The sequence below is a fragment of the Alosa sapidissima genome, chromosome 24 (assembly GCF_018492685.1).
Source record: "Alosa sapidissima isolate fAloSap1 chromosome 24, fAloSap1.pri, whole genome shotgun sequence".
Classification (NCBI taxonomy): Eukaryota; Metazoa; Chordata; class Actinopteri; order Clupeiformes; family Clupeidae; genus Alosa; species Alosa sapidissima.
The window spans coordinates 4306611-4330887 of NC_055980.1; the positions used below are offsets into that span (position 1 = coordinate 4306611).

The window sequence follows — 24277 nt, forward strand, 5'->3', positions numbered from 1 at the left end:
TGTACCTTCACATTTCAGGATATGATACTATTCTGCCAACGAGCATACTGGCTTTCGATGGCAATACTTACAACTTCAACCTTTTTCATGTTGTCAATGTCAACGATGTTGCTGTGCTGCGCGGTCTGTTAGGGGAGTGCCTTTTGGTGGAGGCACACTTCTTATTGGACAATCACTCCCCTAGTTACCACCACAAACTCCACAACAGAAGACACATGAGAGGCTGAAGGGTTTGGTTCACTGGGCCAGTGGACCATAAGGAATCATCATAGTCGTCATTCAAAGATATGCCATGGATTGTAAGTTGTCAGCTCATGATTGCTAGACAAGCAGGAGCATCCCTTGAAGTATTCACATTTCTCAGTTTCTCCGAGAAGCAGTGATGTAGAAGCTACTGTAAGTGCATGCTAAAATGCTAGCTAACTAGCGAGCTAGTCAAGCATCAACTATTTTATGTTGATTCACAAGTGAATTTGCTTGTTTAAAGTATTGTAACCATGGATAATATCTACTGCAGGCACTTTACTAGCAGCCATAAAAGTCTTTCCTCGTTTTGATAGTATATCGGTTCTCTTACTGCAAAATAGATAGCGTTAGCTAACGCAGTTATTATTTCTGTTTGAAAACAAACGTTAGCTAGCAAAGGGGTTTGTTGTTGTCTAGCCAACGTCAAGGCAGTTGTTTGGCTTACAAGCAGTCATAAGATAACTTTGACTAAATCACTTATTGTCTGTCAAGCAATGTAGACCACAGTTTCTATGTGAACAGTGTTTTCGAGGCACTCAAGAATTCGGGAATGTGCGTTCCATTTGTGTTAGGGCGAGACGCACCCCGCGGTTCACATCTGTATTTGTCAACCGCAGTCGTAAATGACCTTACCGTTAGCTAACGGATCGTGTCAGTGTGCGTTAAGCCGATTATATCTTTGATCGCGCAACTAAATGTCATGATATTGAAGTCAATCTGTGAATCTTGAAACACAATACCGGTGGTTGACTTGGCAAAGAATTCTGACGCTAATGGTGCACGTCTTTCTCCCTCTGAATCGGGGTAACAGGGACACCCAAAAGCCAATCTCGCCGATCACCAATGGATGGAGAGGTAAGTGCGTGAACTACTGTGAAATCTCTTCCTATCGCGTTGACCTGTTACTGGTGATGAATTTAATTGTATGCATTTCTAGGCTCTCTACATCACTCATGGATCTTGTTTATTCACAGGCTAACGTTACATTTAATAATAATGACATGCTGGAAGTAATTTATTGATTTATGTAATAGCCTACATACTGAGCGATAACGAAGGTTGACTGGTTTTGAATCGTTGAAGAGGTCAGCCTCTGGAATTTCAAAATGTTATAGCTGACCATGTCGTGTACATTTTCTGGGTTACAACTGCAGAAACCGGTTAAACCCACAGTCGCATTTTAAACAAGCGGATGACTCATCTTGTGCCCCCTCGTTAGTGTCAATCACCTTCCCCCGTGCTTTCCTTTCCTTCTCTTGCTCTTGCTTTCTCTCACTATCTCTTTTTCCAGCAGCCATTCCTTTTCGGTGTTTCTCTCTGATGCTGTAGCTGGTTGGCAGGCTTCCTGTAAGACCTTTTTTTCTACTCCTCCTGTGCATGTTTCTTCTTTCCTCTCTCCCCTCTTGTTGCTCCTGCATCAATAAGATGTGTTTCACTCAGTAGAAATCTTTGTGTCCTAGAGGAGACCAGTTTTGTCCGCTATGTAGGGTATATTGTAACTAAGCTTTTGAAAGTCGTATTCGGACTCAAGTCTTCTGACCAAACTGTGTTTAGATTATTGTATTCATTCTTCTACATTCTGTCAGTCACATTTTATCAGCATATGATTTATGATTCCAGTGGTACCCAGTTTGTGGGTATAGACAGCTTTATATCATTTTTCTAAAGCCTTTAATTAAGCTGTGTGCTTTTTAGGTAGTCAAAAAGATGATGGAGGTACTTGACCTACCTGTTGTTTGTATTCTAATAGGAGGATCAGAAACATTCCTTTGCAGCGGAGCAGATTCTGGATGAATATTTAATCACGCTCCAGCACAAAAACAGGTGCATGCACACACACACACACACACACACACAAGCGTGACAAAAAAGGAGTTAACTGTGGGGTTGTATTGGCATCTTCGATTACAGGAACGGAAACGCTAGCACACAGCAGCTCGGTCACACACACAAGCTTCTCCTCACACACACACAATTTTCAGGCCTGAAGAGGTAGTGTTACTCCCTCCACTGAGGCGGTCTGATTGGCCAATTTCTGAGAAAGCCAGCTTGACATACTAAGTGGAGGCTGCGGTGTGGTCAGTGACACTGCGAGCTCAAATGGCCCACTGATTACGGCCCATTTCAACACAACATCTCAGAGAGCACACACACACACACACACACACACATCAGCATAGATACACTCTCAGGCATCAGACTTTAGTCTCTCTTTATCACTCATTACTCACGTGACCCTTAACTCCTGGATCTTGGAAGACTGAGTAAATCATTATTGTAGTCAGTGTGGCAGTTTAGAAGAGTTAGCGACAGAGACAACAGGGAACCCCAAGCAGCTAAATCTCTCCCCAAACCATTGAGTAGATATTAACAAAACAATGCACTCAGAACTAAATAACCCCCATCCCCCATATCCTGAAATATGTACAATACATGAATGTCCAACAAAGATGTTAGATATCTCAACTGTAACACTACAACACAACACTACAACACTTTAAGCAGAGAGGGTTAATCAAGGATCTTTGCTTTGAGCTTGAGATTACTCATTGTGTTGATCATTGTGTAGCTCAACGTTGTATATTTCTGTGTGAATGCGTGCGTGTGTTGTTGCCGCAGGGTGTTGAAGAGACTGAGGGCCAAGGACCCCAAACAGATTGAACTGGAGAGGCTGGAGCAGGGCTTCTCCATCTACATCAACGGCGCCAACGCAGAGAAGCCGGATAATAAAGGCGCTGGAGCCAGCAGGAGGTCCCCTCACACATCCACAGCCTCCCCTCCAGCCAGCCCCAGAACTGCACACACTGCAGGTATGCAGGGACACACATGCACTCAGGTGGCATAACATGTCTGCACAAAGCTTTTACAAATTCACATGTTTATTATTACCCATTATACAAATATACAAAATTATGAAACTCAAATTTGCATGCAGCCACATTATGGAACTTTGCTTATAAATTTCTAACACCTACTGTATGATCTCAGAGAAATGTACATGTCATAAAGGGCTACAGAAAACGCACGCACACATGGTTGAGTTACATCAGCCTCTTGACTGCTGGACTCACAGTTTGTTTGTTGGCTTGGAGATGCTAACTATGTGAGGATCTTGGGCAATGATCCCACTTATGGCTGAGTGTGAGTGTGAGTGTGCGTTTGTGCGAGTGTGTGTGTGTTTGTGCGTGCGCCGCCCGTGTGTGGGAGATCGGATGTGTGTGCTGCTGGACTCCTTTCTGTCTCTCACTCAAGGGAGTGTTTATTTTCTGCCTGCACAGAAGCTTCTAGATGCAGTGATACAGACAAAGAGTTGAAGCGAAGCCATACCGCACCAGGCAAAGTGCAAAGAAGAGAATGGGTGCAGGTAACGTCACCCTTCACATATATCCATATAGATATATCATAAATGTTGGATATTATATAGATGTTGGAGACGGGGAAAGTAGATAGTTTCATGTGAGCTTTGTGAAACGGTAGATCAAAGTGTGGAATTGTTTTTGTTCCCACTCAAGTTCAGTGGGAACAAAACTTGGTTCTACTGTTGGCTGTGGAAGGGATACATACTGTTTATAAACCATGGATATAAACTACAAAGCTGAGCAAAGTGTATGCTTCCTGTAATTGACTGTATGCTTCATTTAGATGGCATTTGAAAGCCGCTAATGGGAGGGAGGTTATCTTGTTATGCTGTCCCATTAACTCTATTTTAAAAGTGCATTGAAGGTAAATAAGAATTGACTGCAAGCAGCAGTCCATTACAGTGTATATTATTTATGTGATGTATTGTGTTGGCTGTTTTCCAAGCGTTGCAAAGGAACTCACACAGAATAATTACATTAACAGATTCCATACATATAATGCACAGCACATACCTAATGGTGAAAAAAGGCCCTTCAGTCTATAAAAGGTGTGCTGGACATCTCACTCATAGTACTTCATCTAAAAGAACTTCTATCCCATTTGTGACCTGACCAATCCAATAATGATTGTTTGCCTCTTGTTATGTTCCCCACAGAACTCAGTTCACATACGCACAGAGGAAGGTACCAGTCTGAAGCTCCTACCAGAGCCACGCTACTCTGCTGACTTTGAGCCCTACGAGAGCATCAATATGGAGGTAGAAGACAGTGTTGTGCTGTTTGTGACAGAGTGAAAGAGAGAGAGAATGTTGTGTTGTCCAGTGGTATGTCTAAGCCAGTGTGTTGGTGGTGAGTGTTTGTCACCTATCTGTTGTTCCGTGTGTGCAAGGGTGCAGGTGATGACTGTAAAGTGTCTCGAGCACTGGGAAGCAGATCGGAGTCTTGTCTGACCCAAGCTGAGCCTGACCACAGTGAGCGCGTTCTTCTCAACATGGACCAGGTCAAGGTGAGTGGCATTCAAAGTCATTACCGATGTGCCACAAGGATGATGGCCCTTAGTTGTTAATCATCAAGTATTCCTCATTGTCAGATTACTATGTGGGAAAGGTCAGCATACCCACAACGTTCCCACCACTCATCCTCAGTGCAGAAGTGTCACATTAGGTTTCTTTCCATATGAAATCAACAGGAGTTAGACAGAAGAGTCAGTGCCTGTTAGTCTAGAGACTAGATTGTTGTCAGTGCTATGGAGGTGGTGTGGCCAGTTCTTTCTGGTCATATTTTGTTGGATTAGTTATTCATGCTACACTGAAAACATGTTTAGACTGGCAGAAGAGGGAGGGAGGAGAAAAATGGCCTCCAGGTTGTACTCTGGGACCAGTTTTTGCAGAACTACTTGCTTGCATTTCTTCTGCATCGTCATGCATCTTATTGAACATGCAGAGACATCCGAGCAGCCTGCTGCTGTAGTCGGGCCTGTCAGATTATTCTGGAAGCTTTCCCCTCCATTGTGGCCACTTCCCATACCAGGCGCACAGCCATTTGTGCTGTTAGTGGTTTAAAGAAGTATGGGCTGGATTCAGATAAATGTGAAGCAGCTTGTTGTCCTTCACATCTGCTCGGTGTGTGGTGTGTGTGTGTTGTGCGTGTGTTGTGTGTGTGTGTGTGTGTGTGTGTGTGTGTGTGTGTGTGTGTGTGTGTGTGTGTGTGTTGGTCAGGTCCTGCGGCGTAGCCTGGAGAAGAGTGTGCGGCGCAGCAGCCGTGGGTCGGCCGGCGAGGACTCGGAGGACGAGTGGGTGGAGGAGCAGATCGAGCGCGAGGAGAGCAGCGAGAGCCTGGAGGAGCTGGGCCTCGCCGCCAGCCAGCCAATCAGCAGCCAGTTGCGGCCAAAAGACCTCATCGTGCTGGACTTTGGCCCCTCCAGTGGTCAGTGGTCAAGAGTTTAGGTTGATGTGTCTCTGCATGGTGCTGTTTTTAATTACAGATGTGCCGATATTTTTTTCATCTTTCATTGCTGTAACTTAGTGCCTCCTGTCTGAAGTACAGATTAGGTGGTCAAATATTTTGTGTGGTTGTTACTCTAGTTCAGGTACCTTTTAGGGTTGCATGATTTGGGGAAAATATCAAATTGCGATTGTTCTGAGAGCTATTGCGATTTGCAATATGATTTTCAAATGTCAATGAATTGATTCAGTTTGATATTCCAAATGTCTCTTTAATTTGTGCCAGCCCTGATTTGTGAGCAAGCCCAGTGCACAAAAAGCTCACCAATCAGAATTTCTGTCCCCTCACGTGCTACCCACACCCACCAACCAGAAGTCGCACAATCAAGGAGGATTAAATTAATATGAAAGTCAGAAATGTGCCAAAAGCTTGTGCAATTAGGTAATTGCGTTGGTTCATATTGCCATTGCAATAATTGTGCAACTCTAATACCTTCAGAAATGTTATGTGCCTTATCTGACAGGGCATTTGTCCACCGATGTTTGAATCAAAGCATTTGTGACAGAAGTTAATTGCATGGCTGTTCTGTCCAGGTGATCAGCTTATCACTATGCTGTAAAGGTATCGCATGCTGCATCTTTTCTTGCTGTGTCAGGGATCTCTTTTTTTTTTCAGCCGTCGTGTTTTTGTGTTTGACCTTCACAGGTCGTAAAGTGGAGCGCTCTTTGTCAGCGAAGAGAAAAGAGAACGTGGAGGCCTACATCCCCACCAAGCCAATGCTAGTGAAGAAAGCTCCAGACAGACCTGCCTCAAGAACCAGCACTGCCTCATCCCGTCAGTCATCCACACACCAACCCCACATACACACACACTTTCACAGATACTTGTATGAAGCATATTTGAAGAGTTTGGTTCCAAAACGCTATATCTCCATTTTTAAAAACATTAAGAAGTCATGCTATTTAATTGTGTATTTCAGGTAACATCTGTCAAACTGCTGGGGGTCCTTGGCCCTCAACTGTTTTGATTAAGTAAAGATAAATCAAATAACAATCAAATACCCAATTACAGTTCTACTGAAACTTCATTTAAATGGTGGATATAGCGTTTTGGAGCCATACATCTTCATATGTATTCTCATATATTTTCTATACTCTCTATTTCTCATTACTATCATGAAATTCAGTGGCATCATTGAGCATCTCTCCTCCTCCAGGTCCTGGCAGTCGTGTAGAGCGCCCCCTGTCTGCAGCCCGCAAGCCACTGCAGGAGAACAGAGATCCTGAGGAGACTGTCAGCCGTGTGTTCCAGGCTCTTCAGAGGGAAAACACTCCTTTGTCCACTCACACTCCACTCCCCGAGTCCAGGTCACACACACGCTCGCCTGACCGCAGACAGCACACACCTGAGTCGAGGTCTTCTGCGCACACACCAGAGCCCTGTTCACTTGCTCACACAGCCACACCCAAATCGCCCTCACTCTCCCCCAACACACGATCGCCTGCACACACGCCTGTGGCCAGATCTCACACACAGCTGCTAAAGACCAGGAGTCTCAGCCCCCAGCAGTCTGAACACAAACTCTTCAGCCGGAGCCCTGTGAGTCCTAATACACCATCACCTACTATCAAGTCCAATAATATGATTGATTTCTTACTAGTAATATTTGATTTGTCTAAGATTTGGATTGGAATAGTGCAAATGTTCAGCCTGTTAAATGTGTAGGTTGAACTTTGTTTAGTGTTTTCTCCCAATAAAATCTCAGTATGCCCATTATGAACAGAATATATTGCAGTAGTAATATTGTTATACCCCATTATGAACAGAATATATTGCAGTAGTAATATTGTTATACCCCATTATGAACAGAATATATTGCAGTAGTAATATTTTTCATTTCCTATCTTGACCATTTCTAAGGTCAAGGGTCATCTATTGAATGGATTGAGTTGCCCTGGTGATGAAGATGACTATGATGAAGACTATGATGCCAGTCGGGTGACGAGAGCCATGCAGAGGATCACACTGATGGGCCCCAGGTGACCGTCCACCCCTCCCCACTGACCTGAAGCAGCATAAGCCACCAGTCCGCTCACAGCACACTAGGCTAAAGTGACCCCCTCTGTTTGGACATCCCGTACGAGTAGGTCAGTCCTCTCATTTATTGGGTTCTCTTTCTTCTCTCAGTCAACAGAAAAAGCTGTTGAAAGCTCTAGAGCGCATCGAGTCCGAATCCGACGTGGAACCTCCACCTAAACTCCAGAGTCACCGCAGCGTGAGCCACAGTCTGGTCAGTGTCCACTACATCACAGTTCTGTTCCATATCATGAGTTCAGAGCCACAGTCTGGTCAGTGTCCACTACATCACAGTTCTGTTCCATATCATGAGTTCAGAGCCACAGTCTGGTCAGTGTCCACTACATCACAGTTCTGTTAGATATTATGGGTTCAGAGCCTCTAGTGCCTCGTCTCTACTGCACACATGCACACCACATCAGTGATCATTTCCAGACAGCTTGTTATTGCACATTTTAACGATTCTTAACTATAAGAAGTCCTGACTAGCCTGGCGAGCCAGACCCACATTAAAATGTAGGGTCTGGGCACTCACCGTTCGCAGTGCTCAGTCCAAGGGGCGGGATAATCAGTTGTCTTTCAAATTCCCTCTGCACGCAATAGGACAAGATAGGATATTTGTTTTCAAGTAGCAGGGAATTCAAGCCAAACCGTTGCAACTCTGCCATCAATCATTATATTAAGCCCACCAAACGACTCTATACACGATTTCAATGTCCTGATTAAGTTTCGATTTCTGGAGCTCACAAGCCAACGGAGAGTTGCTAGACTAGCCCTGGCAGCAAATGTAATTTGCCGCTAGGGGCGCATCTAGATTTCTAGGCTAAGTCCTGACTGGAATCACTTGAAATGTGCATTCAGTCTTATAAATCGTAAGAAATTAGGGTTTGCTAGAGGGAGGTGGATTAACTCTTGATTGCATAAAATTAAAATGAATGGAAACGGGCAATTAAAATGGATGGAAACGGTTAATTAAAATGGATGGAAACGGGTGTTCAGTGTCTCCTATTCCTCCAACCCCAAATGCCTGACTGCATCTCCACTTCTGTTGTCGTAGCAGCAGGCCTGTTTTATTGTTTTCATTCCTATCCAATTTCATCTCCCTAATCAGCCATCTGTTTTCTAGTTGAAAACACTCTGCCTCTTATTGCAGATCAAAAGAAACTCACTAACATCTTGATGAGGTGCCACACACACACACACACACACACACACACACACACACACACACACAGTCACACACACAAATATGAACTTGCTACTCACACTGCTCATCAGGCAGGGTGATGGGTGATCCAGTGAAACACGGGTCGTAAAGTGTTTTTGTTTTTTTTCTGATGGTTCTAGAGGAGCCAAGCGTCTGCAGATGTAACACCAACTCTGTACGTAACCATGGAGATCCTGTCCAATTGGGGGAATGCGTGGCACGTAGGGCTCACAGAGATGCAGTTCTTTTGTGGAAAGAACCGGAAGATTTATGTGTCGCCCCACGACCTGGACATCCGTAACGCACAAGAGCCAGGGGACCTGGGCGCACTGGTCAATGGGAAAACAAAGGCATGTGGCTGTGCTTGTATGTTTGATGTGCATGGGTACTATATATATATAGTGTATATGTGTGTATATGTGTGTGTGTGTTTGTGGATGCATGTATTGGGACGGAGGATGAATGGAAGTTAACTAAAGCATGTAATTGATGCCATTATTATTATTCCCTCTTATCTTGTGTGAGATTTAATTTTCTGTGTGTGTGTGTGTGTGTGTGTGTGTGTGTCTGTGTGTCTGTGTGTAGACCACTAAGGAGCGGAACATGTGGGTGTGTGTATTTCCTCCACCGGTTCAGCTCTACTTCATCCTGAGGAACACTGAGCGCGCTCCAGACTTCACCCTCTCACACATCAAGATCTGGAACTACAACAGAAGCCTCAATGTAAGTGTGTGTGCGTGTGTGTGTCTGTGTGTGTGTGTGTGTGTGTGTCTATCCGAATGTGGAACAGCAGGAGATTAGCTCAAGGGATTACAGAGGGTTCATATGCACTCCCTGCTCCTCCCACCCGCTCTCCCTCTCTTACACACACACACACACACACACACACACAATTAGAGCACCAGGCTGTCTGAGAGCAGAGCAGAGGAGGGCTTAAGTCGCGGGTGTATTAGCCAGTCACGGCTGAACTCTACGCTGGTCTGAGGTGTGGATGTGCATTTTATTGTACCTCTGAGAGAGTTTGTGTCTGTGTATGCTGTGAGTGTGTGTATGCTGTGGCTGACTGGATTAGTTTGTGTCTGTGCAGTATTGGGTAAGGTCATCTGATAACTAGTGAGTGTGTAGTGATGAGTCTAGCTGCCAGGTCTGTGGCATTAGAGGTGCCTTGCTGTGTGAAGGAGCCATGGTGGGTTTCAGCTGACGGGGTGAGAGTGCTGTCTTATCACTCCTCTGGTGCCATGTCATTGCAGTGTGGGGTGTTATTTAAGAGTCATGCTGAAAGTGATAGTGTCTCTTAGGTGTGTGTGTGTGTGTGTGTGTAGAGCTTGTTATGTATGAGCTTCCATGTGAGCAACCTTACTTAGCAATTATGTGGATGTGTTGTTTGATGGCCAGCTCTGAGTGCTCTGAATAACTTACTGTATCTTGGGCTGGAGTGCCGCTGGGTGCAGGTGAACTGTAGCCTGTAGCTAGACTGACATGTGAAGGCCACAGGTCAGTAGCACTAAGAGCCAGTCATGGGCTATGGTCAGCTCCGAGGAAATCATCTGCTATGTTTTTGGATGTCTTTGAAGCTCTGTGGTGCCGACTCTGTGTTGAAGCTTTTTGTGGTGTGTGTGCGTGCGTTTGTGTGTGTGTATGTGTGTGTGTGTCTGTCTGTCTGTCTGTCTGTCTGTGTTTATGCATTGTAGGATCTGGACATAGGCGCTCGTCATGTGAGGCTTTATGTAAACAGCACGCTGGTCTTTGAGGGGGAGCTGCAGAAGGGCTGTGGAAACTCTGTGTTTGACTACAGCACGGCCATCGACCTGCAGGAACTACAGCTCCCAGACTGCAACACTCCCAGCCCCGTCACATCCTCACACAGCCTGAGGGGCTGCAGCCCACAGAGCCATGACACCCAGACCAACCAGGAAGTCAGCACCCGCAACAACCAACCAAAAGCCCAGATAGAAACAAGCAAGGTAGGGAGTCCCCGGACATTTTTGAAGGCACAGTCACTGTTAGAGATTTAACATTTAGTCACTTACTAACCACAGTCTCATAGCATTCGTCTCATTTGCTTAGCAGTGTGAGGAGCAGGTCTCATTTGGATGAATTGCAGAGTTGTGATGCATGAAATATTGAGGCTGCTTCTGTGTCCCTGTGCAGCAGGCCCTGCCAGAGCCCCGAGCAGCAGCCATGCAGAAGGACTCGCTGGAGCTGGACACGCACCCTCTGGACGCCGAGTCGCCCACGCCGGCGCTGCCCGAGGAGGGGCCACGCACGGTGACCACGCAGCCCTCCGGCCGCACTCCCGATTGGCTCAACCCCTCGGGGAGGGCGGGACTGGAGGCCTCTGGGGCGGGGCATGAGAGGGAGCGAGAGAGGGAGAGGGAGCGCGATCGCGAGCGGCCCTTGTGGCTGGCGCGGTCGGAGCCCAAGAGCTCGTCGGTGCTGCCGGAGCTGGCGTGCCACCCGGGCCGCGTGTGCCAGGGCTCGGCTCAGAGGCCCAAACCCGGCCGGCCGCAGAGGGGCACCAGCTCCGAGTTCAGCGCCGACTCCCTGGACCTGGACTCAGAGCTGGGCCTGGACATACGGCCCGAACGGGACCGGGAGAAGGAGAGGGAGAAGGAGAGGGCTCGGCCAGATCGGGATCTGGGGTCGGACCTGCTGGAGGACTTTTGTGAGCGGCTAGACCGGCCGGTCAGTGGGAGGAGGGGCTCGTCACGGGGAGGAGCCAAAGGCATCGGTCAGAACTCAGAGCTGACCAGCAGCACCAGCAGTACAGGTTAGAACCACTGAAGCCTGCCATTAGTCTCTCGCTCACTGGATGTCTCACTGTTTCATCCCTCTCTCTCTCTCTCTCTCTCCTTCCTCTCGTCCTTTTTAAAGCATTGCTGCAGGGTTCCACATGTGGGTTGAATACAAAACTGCCTTGTTGTTGGATGCAGAGTGCGAAACGGCTGCTCTGTGTTTTGTGTGTGATGAGATATTTTAGTCCAGCGTGAAATGAAATTAGGATGGCGGCTGACCTTCAGTCTGGCCTGCCTTCCACAGTCTGAGTAATCCAGCGCAGTTAGACATGGCACCCACAAGTCCAGTCCAGCAGGCCGCTTTCACAACTAGTGATGTAAGAGACTCCATCCCTCAGAGGCATAACTGAAGCAAGTTGGCATACTTAAAGCAACACTATGCAGCTTTAGGTATTTTTGGCAACTGTAGAGCTCCTTGTAGAGTCGCGATGTATTTATATGTTACTCTGCTATTGTAAATAGCAAACTTAAGAGGGATTAACAACAGGCAAAAACTATCTCCAAAGAGCTATATCTACTGACAAGGTAATGTTTCACGATTCTCGTGAGATTTGGCGGGCCGTCGTTTTTAGAAGTTGCATGGCTGGTTTTCTCAGTAGGGACTCGCTACGTCTATGCTGTATAGCTATGCTAGGTGAACGATTCGCCTATTACAAGTTTGTTTACCATCAAATTGGCTTCACAAAGGTGAAAATCTTGCATAGTGTACCTTTAACTCCAGAAGGACTGAGAGCAGGGCAGCCCTGATGCTCTTGCCCATAGCTGTGTTTCCTTCCAACTCAACTATTTGACCACAACCATTTACACAATTTTATGACAATTGACAACAGTCTCTTTTTCATCCATCTCTCTCTCTCTCTCTTCCTCTCGCCCTCTTCAAAGCATTGCTGCAGGGTTCCAAATGTTGGTTGAATACAATACTGCCTTGTTGTTGGATGCAGAGTGCGAAACTGGGATAATGAACACGTCCAGCCGCTGTGTATGTGATGCAAATTAAAAGTGGACACTCTCCTAATCAAGGGAGAAGTTGCATTTTACCCATCAAATGAACGAGTTAAACCATCCATAGCAAATTGATTTCTGATTTGACTTAAAATGTTTTGTGCAAAATATAAAGCATTTTCATTCAGGATTTCCTATTTGAGGGGTCATTGTATTCAAAAGTTACAGGGTTACCCAGATAATGGCATTTCGTTCCCCATACACGGTAAATGAGTTCCAACGTATCCAACATGGAGTTGAGCAGGCAGGTGCGACTGACAGCAGCAGCTGCTCCCACTAATCTGTATGAAGTGCCATATGCCTCAGGTGGAGAACAGGCGCCCATGCTAAGAGCAAACCTGGCTGGGATAAGTTGTGCCGATAATGGATCACTGAATACCTGAAAATATCTTTTCTGACTCATTCTGTGTCTCCATAGTAATAGCCACCTCCAGATGAGTGCTCTCTTTCTTGATGATATGATATGATAAACTGTTGTCTATGCAGTACTTCACCAGTCTGTGTTAGCTCACCAGACTCGTGCGTGTGTGTGTGTGTGTGCGCGTGCGTGTGTGTGTGTGTGTGTGCGTGTGTGTGCGTGCGTGTGTGTGTGTGTGTCAGGTTTGGCTCCAGTGCTGGGGGCGGTGCGTAGGCAGCGCTCCCACTGGCCGAGTGAGCAGGAGGACTCGCTCATGGAGTCCTGGGACTCGCTCACCAAGTTCAACCAGAGGCAGCGCGGGCGCATCTCCAACATGGCGTACGAGGGCGACGTCTTCGCCGAGTTCCTGCAGCGGCAGAGCTCCCACGCGCACGCCTTGACGCGCCCCTCGCCGCTCGGACCCCTGCCGGCAGCCCCAGTGCCCGATGAGCAGGAGGATGACCCCCCAGACTTTCGGGATGAGGAGGACTTTGAGATCCCCGTGCTGCCGCAGGGCCAGACGCTGGTGGTCAGCATCCTGTCCACGTGGGGCGACCGGCACTACGTCGGCCTCAACGGCATGGAGGTGTTCAGCGCCACGGGCGAGCCGGTCAAGCCTGCGCGCATCAGCGCCAACCCGCCGGACATCAACATCCTGCCGGCGTACGGCAAGGACCCGCGCGTGGTGGCCAACCTGATCGACGGCGTCAACCGCACGCAGGACGACATGCACCTGTGGCTGGCGCCCTTCACGCCGGGCCGGCAGCACGTCGTCGAGCTGGACCTGGGCAGCGTGCACCGCCTGGCCATGGTGCGCGTCTGGAACTACAACAAGTCCCGCATCCACTCGTTCCGGGGCGCCCGCGAAGTGGAGATGAGCCTGGACGGGAGGTGCATCTTCAGGGGGGAGATCGCCAAGGCCTCGGGCACCCTGTCTGGAGGTAGGCACCCACACACACCCAGTGCCCCACAGGTCCCAGGTTTGAGTCCATCCGAAGGTCATTTATTAGACTAGAAGCCAGCCCAAAAAATTAAAGATAGGAAATTCAGTTTGGAGTTGCTCCATTGAGAAGTCTCTATACCTAAATAGGATGTGTTCGAGCCAATCAAATCATTTGGGCGGGCTTCATAGGATGAGGGACAGATGAGCAACAGTGTAGCAGTCATCTACGTCACCTGAGCGTGCTTGAGTTGATTCTGTTCACAACAAAATCACCTCCGCCGGAGAAGCAAGATAGTTAGATTCTGCTATCGCGTCTGTTATCTAAGACATTGACGCAATAAAAAGACAAACAGAAAACAGTGATTTAAGGCATTTGACATCCTCACTTTGTGGGAGGGGTAAATTAAGGGCTGGCTTTCAGGCTAGGTTGAAACACGCGCCCCATAATCAAATCCAAATGACGTGTTAACAGACTCTAATTCTGAAGAATTTGTGTCTGGCTACGTCAAGCTAGTCATTACTCTTTTCCTGTCCACTAATCACTCTCCTATCAAATAAAGGCCAAAAAGCCCCAGAAATGTAACTTTGAACAAAAAAAGTTGATTTTGTGCATTGTGTTGGATTCACTTTTCAAGACATGCACCTCTATTCACTCCAAGAGTCTCATACTCATTGTTTAGTGGCCAGACAGATGTTTGTCATGACTAAATCTATGTGAACCCAAGCAGAACATGAGCACATTTCCCATCTCTCTTCTCTGTCTTGTCTGCCGCTCTTAATGTGTTCCTCTCCCAGGACTGGACCAGTTTGGAGATACCATCTTGTTTACCACGGATGATGCCATCCTGGAGGCCATGTCTCGCTTTGACGAGACGTTTGTGGACAGCAGGGGGGAGGAGGCGGCGCCCGGCGTGGTGGAGGAGGAGCTGCAGCGGCCACGCACGGCCGACGGGGAGGGAGAGGAGAGACCCTTCACCCAGGCCGGCTTCAGAGAGGACGAGCAGCCGGTGAGACACAGATGGGTCTGTGTGTGTGTGTGTGTCTGTATGTGTGTGTGTATGTGTGTGTGTGTGTGTGTGTGTGTGTGTGTGTGTGTGTGTGTGTGTGTGTGTCTGTATCTGTATCTGTGTGTGTGTGTGTGTGTATGAATAAGTTAGGCTAGAGTCTCCCCACAGGAGTAACTGTCATTTTGCATGACTCTTTCTGGCTTTGTGCTCACAGCTGGATCTGCGGGTGAGCCCGCGTTCTGAAGGCACCCCCGACATCCAGCCCACACCAGGGGTGTACACGGGGACAAGTGAGTGCCACTCTGTTTCAGCATCTTCCACACCTCTTCCAAAAGCTTGTGTAGCTTCTCCTAAAACTACAGGCATCGTCCCTTAAAACAGCGCTAGAAAGCAAACAAAAAGCTCAAAGCACTGGTAGACTGCAAATGGTTAGAATGATTGAGAAAGTTTACTTTAATCACAAGGTATAGTACAGTGTAAACTATATGAAATGACTGAGTTAAGACAGAAGAGGACAAGCGTGGACTGTGGTGTGTGATGTGTGCAGCGCTGGAGCTGACCCTGAGTGAGACCTGGGGAGATGTGCACTACCTGGGCCTGACGGGGCTAGAGGTGGTCAGCCAGGAGGGCCAGAGCATCCCCCTGGACATCGCCATGCTGGACGCATCGCCACGCGACCTCAACGACCTGCCCGACCACAGCAACGACCTCCGCACCCTGGACAAGTCAGTGTCTCTCCTCTCCCCTCTGCCTGCTTTGCTTCTCTCCTCTGTGAGAGGGAGGGAACTCAAATCATGCATGCCCCTCCCCTGCAGGTTGATTGATGGCCAGAATATCACCACGGACGACGAGCATATGTGGCTGATCCCGTTCAGCCCCGGCGCCGAGCACCGGCTCACCGTGCAGCTGCCCACGGCACACACACTCACTGGGCTCCGGGTGTGGAACTACAACAAGTCACCGGAGGACACCTACAGAGGGGTCAGCACAGCACAGCACAGCCTACAGCAGCGGTCCCCAACCGGGCCGTAGCCTACGACATGAGTTTAAAAAAAAATGCATGCAAACTAAACTAAATTTAATTCGCAATAATGTCACGTTTTTACATGGCATAGGCCTATATGCAGTTGTTTGATTGCACGCATCTTTGCATTTTGCAAGGTCTATTTTCTTACGTCTGTCTGTCCCGCCTTCAACACTTTTACATATTGCCTTCAGCGCTGCGCAGCCTCAGGTCAGCTCACTTCACTTGATCAGTTCTTGGCGAACGGTAGTGTCACACGAAGTTAGCTAAACTGCTAGAATGAGCAACAAAAAACAAGCATCTTTAGCAGGTCACTGGCCAGAGTGTTTGAGTTGCGAGAGCAGAAAAAAAGTCACCGTTAGCTGCACATTTTAGTGATGAGGACTGGGTGTCGCTTACCTGTGTGACATATTCGGGTTGCTTAATGACCTCAACCTGTCACTCCAGGGGAGAATGACGACTGTCTTTAAACTGTCAGATAAAGTCGCTGCATTTAAAGCCAAGCTTGATTTGTAGGGACGACGAGTGGACCGGGGTGTATTTGATATGTTCCAAAAAGTAGGGTTTTGGGAGAGACTGAGGCAGGGCCCTTTCTCTCGCAGCTGGTGCGCGATCACCTTGTTGCGCTCTCAAATGAGTTTGAGCGTTACTTCCCATCCTTCAAAGATTCACGGCAAACCAATGAGTGGGTCCGCAACCCATTTGTCAATATCCCGAATAGTCCTAGGGTTTTCGGCAATGACTGCAACTAGACAAATTGCGCAATCGACTGGACATTTCAAACACACTGAGGGTGTCACTGTCTTCCATCACCCCCAGATGGAAACTTCTTGTTGCAGGGAAACAAGCAGGGCTCCCACTGATTATATTCGTAATGCACATTTAGTTCCCATGTTTTGTTCCCATATTTTGTTAAGCATGTTCACACTTATAGATGTAGCTTCAAGTTGTTCAATATTCATATTGTATTCATATATTGTTCAATTTTCACTTCTTCAAGTTCACGTTTTTCACAAGAGATCGTTACCTTCACTGTTCATACATAACTGGAGCTATGGTACATAAAAGGTTGGGGACCCCTAGCCTACAGCACAGCCTGCAGCACAATACAGCACAGCACAGCACAGCCTACAGCACAGCCTGCAGCACAATACAGCCCACAGCACAATACAGCCTGCAGCACAGCACAGCACAATACAGCACAGCCTACAGCACAGCACAGCACAATACAGCATAATAAAGCACAATACAGCACAGCCTACAGCACAATACAGCACAATACAGCACAGCACAATACAGCACAGCCTACAGCACAGCACAGCACAATACAGCACAGCCTACAGCACAATACAGCACAGCACAGCCTACAGCACAGCACAGCGCAATACAGCACAGCCCACAGCACAGCACAGCCCACAGCACAGCCCACAGCACAGCACAGCCTGCAGCACATCTCTGAAACAGGCCTCCTTCTGTACTACTGTATGAAAGGAGTGTCCATGAGTGATAGAGCAGCCTATGCATCCTGTGGATTACTGCACAGTAGCAGTGTAAAGAATAGCAGTATTGGAGCAGTCCTGTGGATTTAATAGCAGTTTGCATGTGTGACCTGCTGCTACGTGACAGGTTTTTATGCAGGGCAACAGGAAACCGAGAGATAACACATAATGACCAAAGGGTGTGGAGGGGGGGGGCATAGAACATTTGGAATAGTTATGGAGCAAGACGAGGAAAACTGACATTTTGGCTGGGGCTGAAAGATTAATCAAAATCTCAATTTGAACTAATTAGCAATTCGCAAAGGCCACAATTAATCATGCAGCTCTCGATGATTTGTGAGTACAATGAGCATTTTAAAAATCACCATGGCCAGAAGTACGATGAGTGTACAACAGTAAAGGCCAGAAGAAGTAGTGAGTCATTTGTCATTTGTGAAATGTATTATATAGTGAATATTGAGCTGAAGCTTGATTTTCAAAAATGATATCGCAAATCAAAACGCAATTGCAAAATCTGTGAGATAAATCGCGGTTAGATATTTTCCCCAAATTGTTCAGCTCTGATTCTGGTGCACGCAGGTAAAGGTGATTCACGTAACCGTGGACGACGTGACGATCTCTCCCCCGGAGGGCTTCTTGGTGCGGAAGGGTTTGGGCCACTGCCACTTTGACTTCGCCCAGGAGATCCTCTTCATCGACTACCTGCAGGCCACGGACTCTAGCACACACATGAACAGGTAGTTCCCTCATATGAGAGGATCTTTCCTACATTCATGCTGATATTTCCAGTATAGTACAGTTTCTAATACAGTATACAGATTCCTATGGCATACCGATTAATGGCGGACTGTCTCACACACACAAATAGATTATGCACAACTGTACACGCCACACAACAGAACCACACCATATGCATTGATATCTACATGAGATTGAAGAGACGTATGGGTGGGATTAACATGCTGTGTGTTGTGTAATCTGTAGCGGGAGCTCGTGCCAAAGGGAAGAAGCCAGTATGGATTATGAAGCTCCACTCATGCCCTGCGGATGTATCCTTAGCTCATGCCCTGCGCATCATACACATTTACATTGCAATACATCACACAACACAGTGGAGAGCCAGCAGCTGACGGTAGAGTAAAAACAAAGTTTATTTGTGTATATATATAATGTAGACATCTACAAATTTAGTTGCATGATTTAAATTGAATACATACATTATACTGAAAAACTGAGAACAATATGCAGCTTACTATTGCCTGTAGCACATAAATGTGGTTCTGAAGAATACCGTACATCACAGACTAAATGGAACTGAACATGAGTTCTGTATCTGTACATTTAGGTGAAGAGTGCCATGTGTGTGCCAAAATATTGAAAGCTACTTTAGATTACATGACCATGTCACAAAACCTATTTCAAATGGAAACAGAAAATGGCTTGAAAAATGGCTAGATAAAAGTTAGAGGTTTGTGTTTAAAGTTGAATTTAACAAAGTAGAATATACAGTGTTGAAATAGACTAGGGCAACAACAACAGCAGCTGTAATGTAGAAGTATTGTATGAGTTGAGTGTGAGCAATGCTAGGGAATGTGGCTCAGCTGCTGTGGCGGAGCTGTGGGTTTGTTCTCCTTCACCTCTCCTCCAGTCATCTTTCAGCTGCAGCTGCTGACCACGTGGGGTGACCCCTACTACATCGGCCTGAACGGCATTGAGCTGTACGACCACAACGACCAGAAGATCCCCCTCAGCGACAACAGTATCCTTAAAGGTTGTGACCGGCTCCTACCCGTGTGTCCCGTGCAGGCGCGGCGTGTGATGAGAATTGTGTCATCAACGCGCATGTGGGGGGGTTTTATGGGCCTCCCAACAATTGGGACCCCGCCTCAATGATGCACGTCTTCGACACGCGGAAATGTACACGGAGGAGCATACCACTTGCTCAAGACACACACTCTGTCTCCATATCCCTAAACATAAGACACACACTCTGTCTCCATATCCCTAAACATAAGACACACACTCTATCTCCATGTCCCTAAACATAAGAACAACCAAGTTCACACATGCTTATACACTTCCCATTGCAGTGCCAGTATGGATTGTCTGTTATAGGAAGTGCATACAGAGAGAAACTGTCCTGCGGTTTATACAGAATGTGGCTAATACACAGGAAATGACTGTAGTACGAAACAGGGCCCTCTGGTGGTAGAAAAGGATGTGTGTGTGTCTATGGTTGGGCTTGTTTGTGTGCTTTGGTCTTTAACGGTTGCTGTCAGACATTGCAGCGTTCCCAGACAGTGTGAATGTGCTGGACAGTGTGAGTGGAGACGTGCGCACGCCTGATAAACTGGTGGACGGAATCAATAACACACATGACGGCCGGCACATGTGGCTCGCTCCTGTACTTCCTGGGCTGGTGAGCAGTGTGTGTGTGTGTTTAAAGAATATGTTTTTGCTCGTGGGTCCCGAAGTAACCTGTGCTTTTGGGTTTATGTGTATCTCCTGCAGGTGAATCGGGTGTATGTGATTTTTGACCAGCCCATGACTGTGTCCATGATCAAGCTGTGGAATTATTCCAAGACGCCACAAAGAGGGGTCAAGGAGTTTGGGGTACATATAGGCAGTCTTGGCTTTATTCAGCTTTTCAGCATTGTCTCAAGGCTTTGGATAAACAACAAAGTCTAAATCTAAAGTTTTACTGACCAGGTTTACTTACAAGTCCTCTGACGTTAACAGTTTTGCTTTGGGAGTCAAAATAACAGTCTCATCTTAAATAATTGGTTGCAGCTGTAGAAAAAAGCATCCTTAAGTAGCCACAGCCTTGAATTAGCCCTTCCTGCGGGAGTTGTTTGTTATTTTGATGTTTTTAATACTAAAATCAGATACAGCTGGTGGGCTGAGCTCCCAGGCATTGGCAGTGCCTGGTATTTTTCCATAGTCCGTGACCTTGGGCTTTACACCCTTGGGAGAGGGAGACCGTATGAGAAGGATGGCAAGGAAGAGAGTAATGGGGGGGGGGGGGGGGGGGTCACAGGAGATGCAGTCCCACAAATCACATTCCCAATAAAGCTCTTGTTTTACCCTGCAGCTAGTATCACAGATAAGGTTTAGCTGACTGTCTCCATCTGAAACAAGTGGAAAATGGAACTGGTCCTAGTGAATATGTGCATCATGATTAGAGTGATTAATTAAACATATTATTACTGAGATATTGATACACAAAGAACTCTGTATTTAATAAATGTAAAGATTCTTCAAGTTATGACACAGAACATGTTGACATCAGTGAATTAATGAAAGAATAATGTTTATTTCTGTGTGTGTGTAGCTGCTTGTAGATGACCTGCTGGTGTATAACGGCATCCTTGACTGCGTGAGCATAGTGAGGGGGATCCTGCCTACATGTGACCCAGTAGTGCCATACCACACCATCCTCTTCACCAACAACACACACATCGCTCAACGCGAGAAGAACACCATCATCAGGTTGGTCAACATAAATGATCAATTATATTTGTTGTTTTACTGTTTTTTACAGCACTTTTTGCAGATATCAGTTTAGTAGAAAAGTAGAAGCAACTTAAAAACACAGAAGGAAGCTGAAAAAAATAAGAATACTAATTATATTAAGTTAACCAAAGATAACATTCTGTAATGTTATATGCCTATTCGTTTATTTATATCAATGATAAAACCTACAACTGTCGTATTAAAAATTACTACGAGGCACTAAGTCAGACGGAGTCGTTTGGTGATGCTTGAAATTCAGCAGAGAGCTTTATTACAGTACGGGAGACCATCAGGTAGTCATACCCTCAAGATCTAAAGACACTGAAAACTCAGATCCATTTTATACCATCTAAACAGAATCTTTCAGAATCTGCAGCCAAGCAAGCGTGACTCAGACAATACATATCTCATCCATTTCAAAACCAGTTGAAACCAGAGTCTTTGTTAACTTGTCATAAGAGAACTGTGTGCATGGCGACCATCACTGTATTCTATAGTGGTAACACTGTAAGTTAACTCTGACAGCCATTCCCTACCTGGCTCCTAGAGGCCTCAGATAAATGGGACCTCTATATCCCATCCTATAGCATTGGGCACCTTTCCCATTTCACAAGCACAATGAGCAGAGATGAACACATATAGAAAAGGCCTCTAACATAAAATAGCAAGGCCTCTAACATAAAATAATCCCACATCTTTTCCAAGTGATCATCGACATGTAAATATTATCTGATAGAGTGTAAATTTCTACGTGAATATTATCTGCTAGAGTACTAAATACACTGTGAGTGTGAGTGAGTGAGTGAGTGAGTGAGTGAGTGAGTGAGTGAGTGAGTGAGTGAGTGAGTGAGTGAGTGAGTGAGTGAGAGAGAGACACTATGGTGGCTCTGACCAGGCTTTAGAGGTCACGGCTTTTGCTTAGTGATGACGCAACAGATGTGTGTTTCTAAGAAAAGTACATTATGAGCATGTGTGAAGCCTACATAAGTGACAGGTGTGTTGTTCCTCTCATAGCTCTCAAAAGAGCAAGCATCGTAAGCAGTAAGTAACAGAGACATTGCTATCCATAGTAATCCCCTTTGTACAGTGTGGCTCTATCCATGATGGACATCTGACCTTGTGACCTCTCTGTCCAGTGACGTGACAACCCAGTGTCCCTGCCTCCAATCTCCCCCTACCCCAGTTTAACCTCTCCAGTGGCTCTAGGTGTTGTCCCTAAACGTTTTTTTTCATGATCCTCTCTGACACATTAGTTCTCGTGGTTGTCGGCGACCATGATGGTGCATGCCAAAAGTTCCAGTGCCAATAACAGTTGGCCATAGGAACTGTAATCCGACACAACATTGCTGTTTAGCTCGCATTCCTTACCAGAATGTCATTTTGTTGGCACAGCAACCATGTGGAGGACCAGGATGTGAAGATGACCAATGAAAATCAGATAGTCCATCAACACAGGCGAAAAACGAATGCTGATCCAGGTGAGAGATAGAGATACGTTTTGTGTCTTACAGTTTCTTTTTATTTGACAGAGGATTTGCCTACTGTTACTGATGACATACACTGCTTTCTCCATCCTCAGCCCTTCGTCCCAAAACATGTATGACAGACACAGGAAAGCTGGGGAAGAGAAGATACTAAAGGTGGAGAGATGGAGTGTGGGCAAGTGACAGGTCTTATAGTTGTTAGACACTAGGCTCACTTGACTTAAATCACATGCCCATTACCTGTGCTCACTGGATGAGTCCTCACAAACTCCTGTGCCTTTCAGGAAACAGCCAATCACATGGTAATAATAGCTACTGAAGAACTTCTGAAGCTAATGAAGGCTGATGTTATTCTGCTCGGGTGGCCTACTATGGCACAAAAATCCTTGCACAAGGGTGTGTTTTTGAGTGAAAAATGCACAATCAGGGACATTTATTAATGTTCATCTCCATATTCAGACACTCACTGGCAAGCATTTGAGATGGGACTGATTTCTACAGTGTCTCACTCTCTCTCTCTCAAATGCTGCTGTATCGATATGTAAGATACATGTGTGTATTCTTGTGTACATATGCTCAATAATTTGTTGTCTAGATCATTTTAATAAGATTGTGTTGTTTCTCTGTACTCCCAAGAGCAGGTAAGGTTCCGTATCTAAGTGCCCTTCTCCGCACTGTACATCTACGTGCTTTCAGTCAGTTCATTCAACCAATTGTCTGGTTTTTATAAATATATGAGCCAGCTTCACCCCAATTAATGTGAAATGTGTTCATGCATATATAATTGTGCTGTTATTGCCAATACATATATTGATAAGGGCACACAGAAGGACAGTGTGTAGAATGTGTTGCTGAGCGTTGCATATGTGACTCAGCATTACTTCTTTGCTAGGTAGTAGTGCTAGTGAGAATTTTGTATATACACTATACAATATATGCAAGCACTGGATATATATACCTCAAAATGTGTTCAACGTTTAAAGCTATAGTTTATTCATTAAGTTAAACTGTATTTCAGTGTCATTCAGTTCTCAGAATGGACCACCTTAGTGATTGTGTGTGTGTGTGCGCACACACAAGCGGTTTAGTTATATGCGTGTGTATATATTGTGTTCCATTCCAAGTTCCCCTACTCTCAATACTACTGACATTCAGAATATTCTATATGAGAAACTTTTTGGGGGGTGCTGGTTTTTGAAAAAGCGGTTTTGTTAAGAATTTAAGTGTCAGCTGGAGCTTATAATAAAGGCATCCTTTAAATGTTCTGTGTTCATATAAACAATATCTTTCAGTCTTTTTTTTTTAAAAAAAACCCAAAATAATGGTCAATGTAATGCAGTCATTACTCAATAAAGATTCATTTAAAACATGGCCCTGAAGTATTCTGTGTATGTATGTCTCCTCTGCAACCTAACGTTGCAGTTCTAAATTATAATCCCAATACACTTTTTGTCAAATTCAGCGAATTTCACTCAGATGGTCATGGAGTAATACAGAGTGATGGATGGAGTGTTAATACAGAGTCCTAGGCTGGATCTCAAACATCTATTTGCATACAGCCTCTTTCCACGGTCCTCCAGCACGTGCCCCGTCTCATTTGTCTAATTGCAACCAGAGGAGGTGAGAACGAGGAGAGAGGATCGACACGCGAGGAAACGTAAGAGCGTCCTATCATTGGTCCAAGTTGTCCAGGTGGAAAGTTCCCTCCCACGTCTGTCAACATTCGGTTTCAAACAAGTTTGTAGCGATTTATTAGTGACAATAAATGAGGTCTAGATAGA

At 46.1% G+C, this 24277-nt stretch overlaps 1 protein-coding gene across 6 annotated transcripts; it reads left to right on the forward strand.

Moving 5' to 3' along the window:
• The first annotated feature begins 12 nt into the window (after positions 1–12).
• Positions 13–24242, forward strand: LOC121700136 (katanin-interacting protein). 6 transcript variants are annotated; one of them, XM_042082898.1, is made up of 30 exons: positions 14–299; positions 1058–1101; positions 1997–2070; positions 2866–3056; positions 3525–3610; positions 4262–4363; positions 4495–4611; positions 5324–5531; positions 6255–6383; positions 6766–7148; positions 7470–7588; positions 7737–7839; positions 8973–9182; positions 9418–9555; positions 10524–10796; positions 10984–11602; positions 13230–13967; positions 14765–14976; positions 15191–15266; positions 15524–15701; positions 15792–15957; positions 18079–18236; positions 18484–18548; positions 19148–19258; positions 19779–19918; positions 20011–20112; positions 20831–20988; positions 22405–22490; positions 22592–22652; positions 23959–24242. In XM_042082898.1, the coding sequence occupies exons 1-29, from the start codon at positions 293–295 to the stop codon at positions 22648–22650; spliced, it is 5052 nt and encodes a 1683-aa protein (XP_041938832.1). In that variant the 5' UTR covers positions 14–292; the 3' UTR covers positions 22651–22652; positions 23959–24242. The 6 variants fall into 6 exon arrangements, with proteins under 6 accessions (XP_041938833.1, XP_041938832.1, XP_041938831.1 ...); XM_042082897.1 differs by lacking the exon at positions 23959–24242 and adding an exon at positions 22781–23796; XM_042082899.1 differs by lacking the exon at positions 23959–24242 and having other exon boundaries at positions 13–299; positions 10987–11602; positions 22592–23796.
• The last annotated feature ends 35 nt before the right edge of the window (positions 24243–24277 follow it).

Bases quoted from the DNA above. Each gene is read 5' to 3' on its own strand.
- LOC121700136 (XM_042082898.1), top strand. The intron at 9,556-10,523 runs GTAAGTGTGTGT...TATGCATTGTAG, and splicing joins ACTACAACAGAAGCCTCAAT to GATCTGGACATAGGCGCTCG. The intron at 19,919-20,010 runs GTGAGCAGTGTG...TATCTCCTGCAG, and splicing joins CTCCTGTACTTCCTGGGCTG to GTGAATCGGGTGTATGTGAT.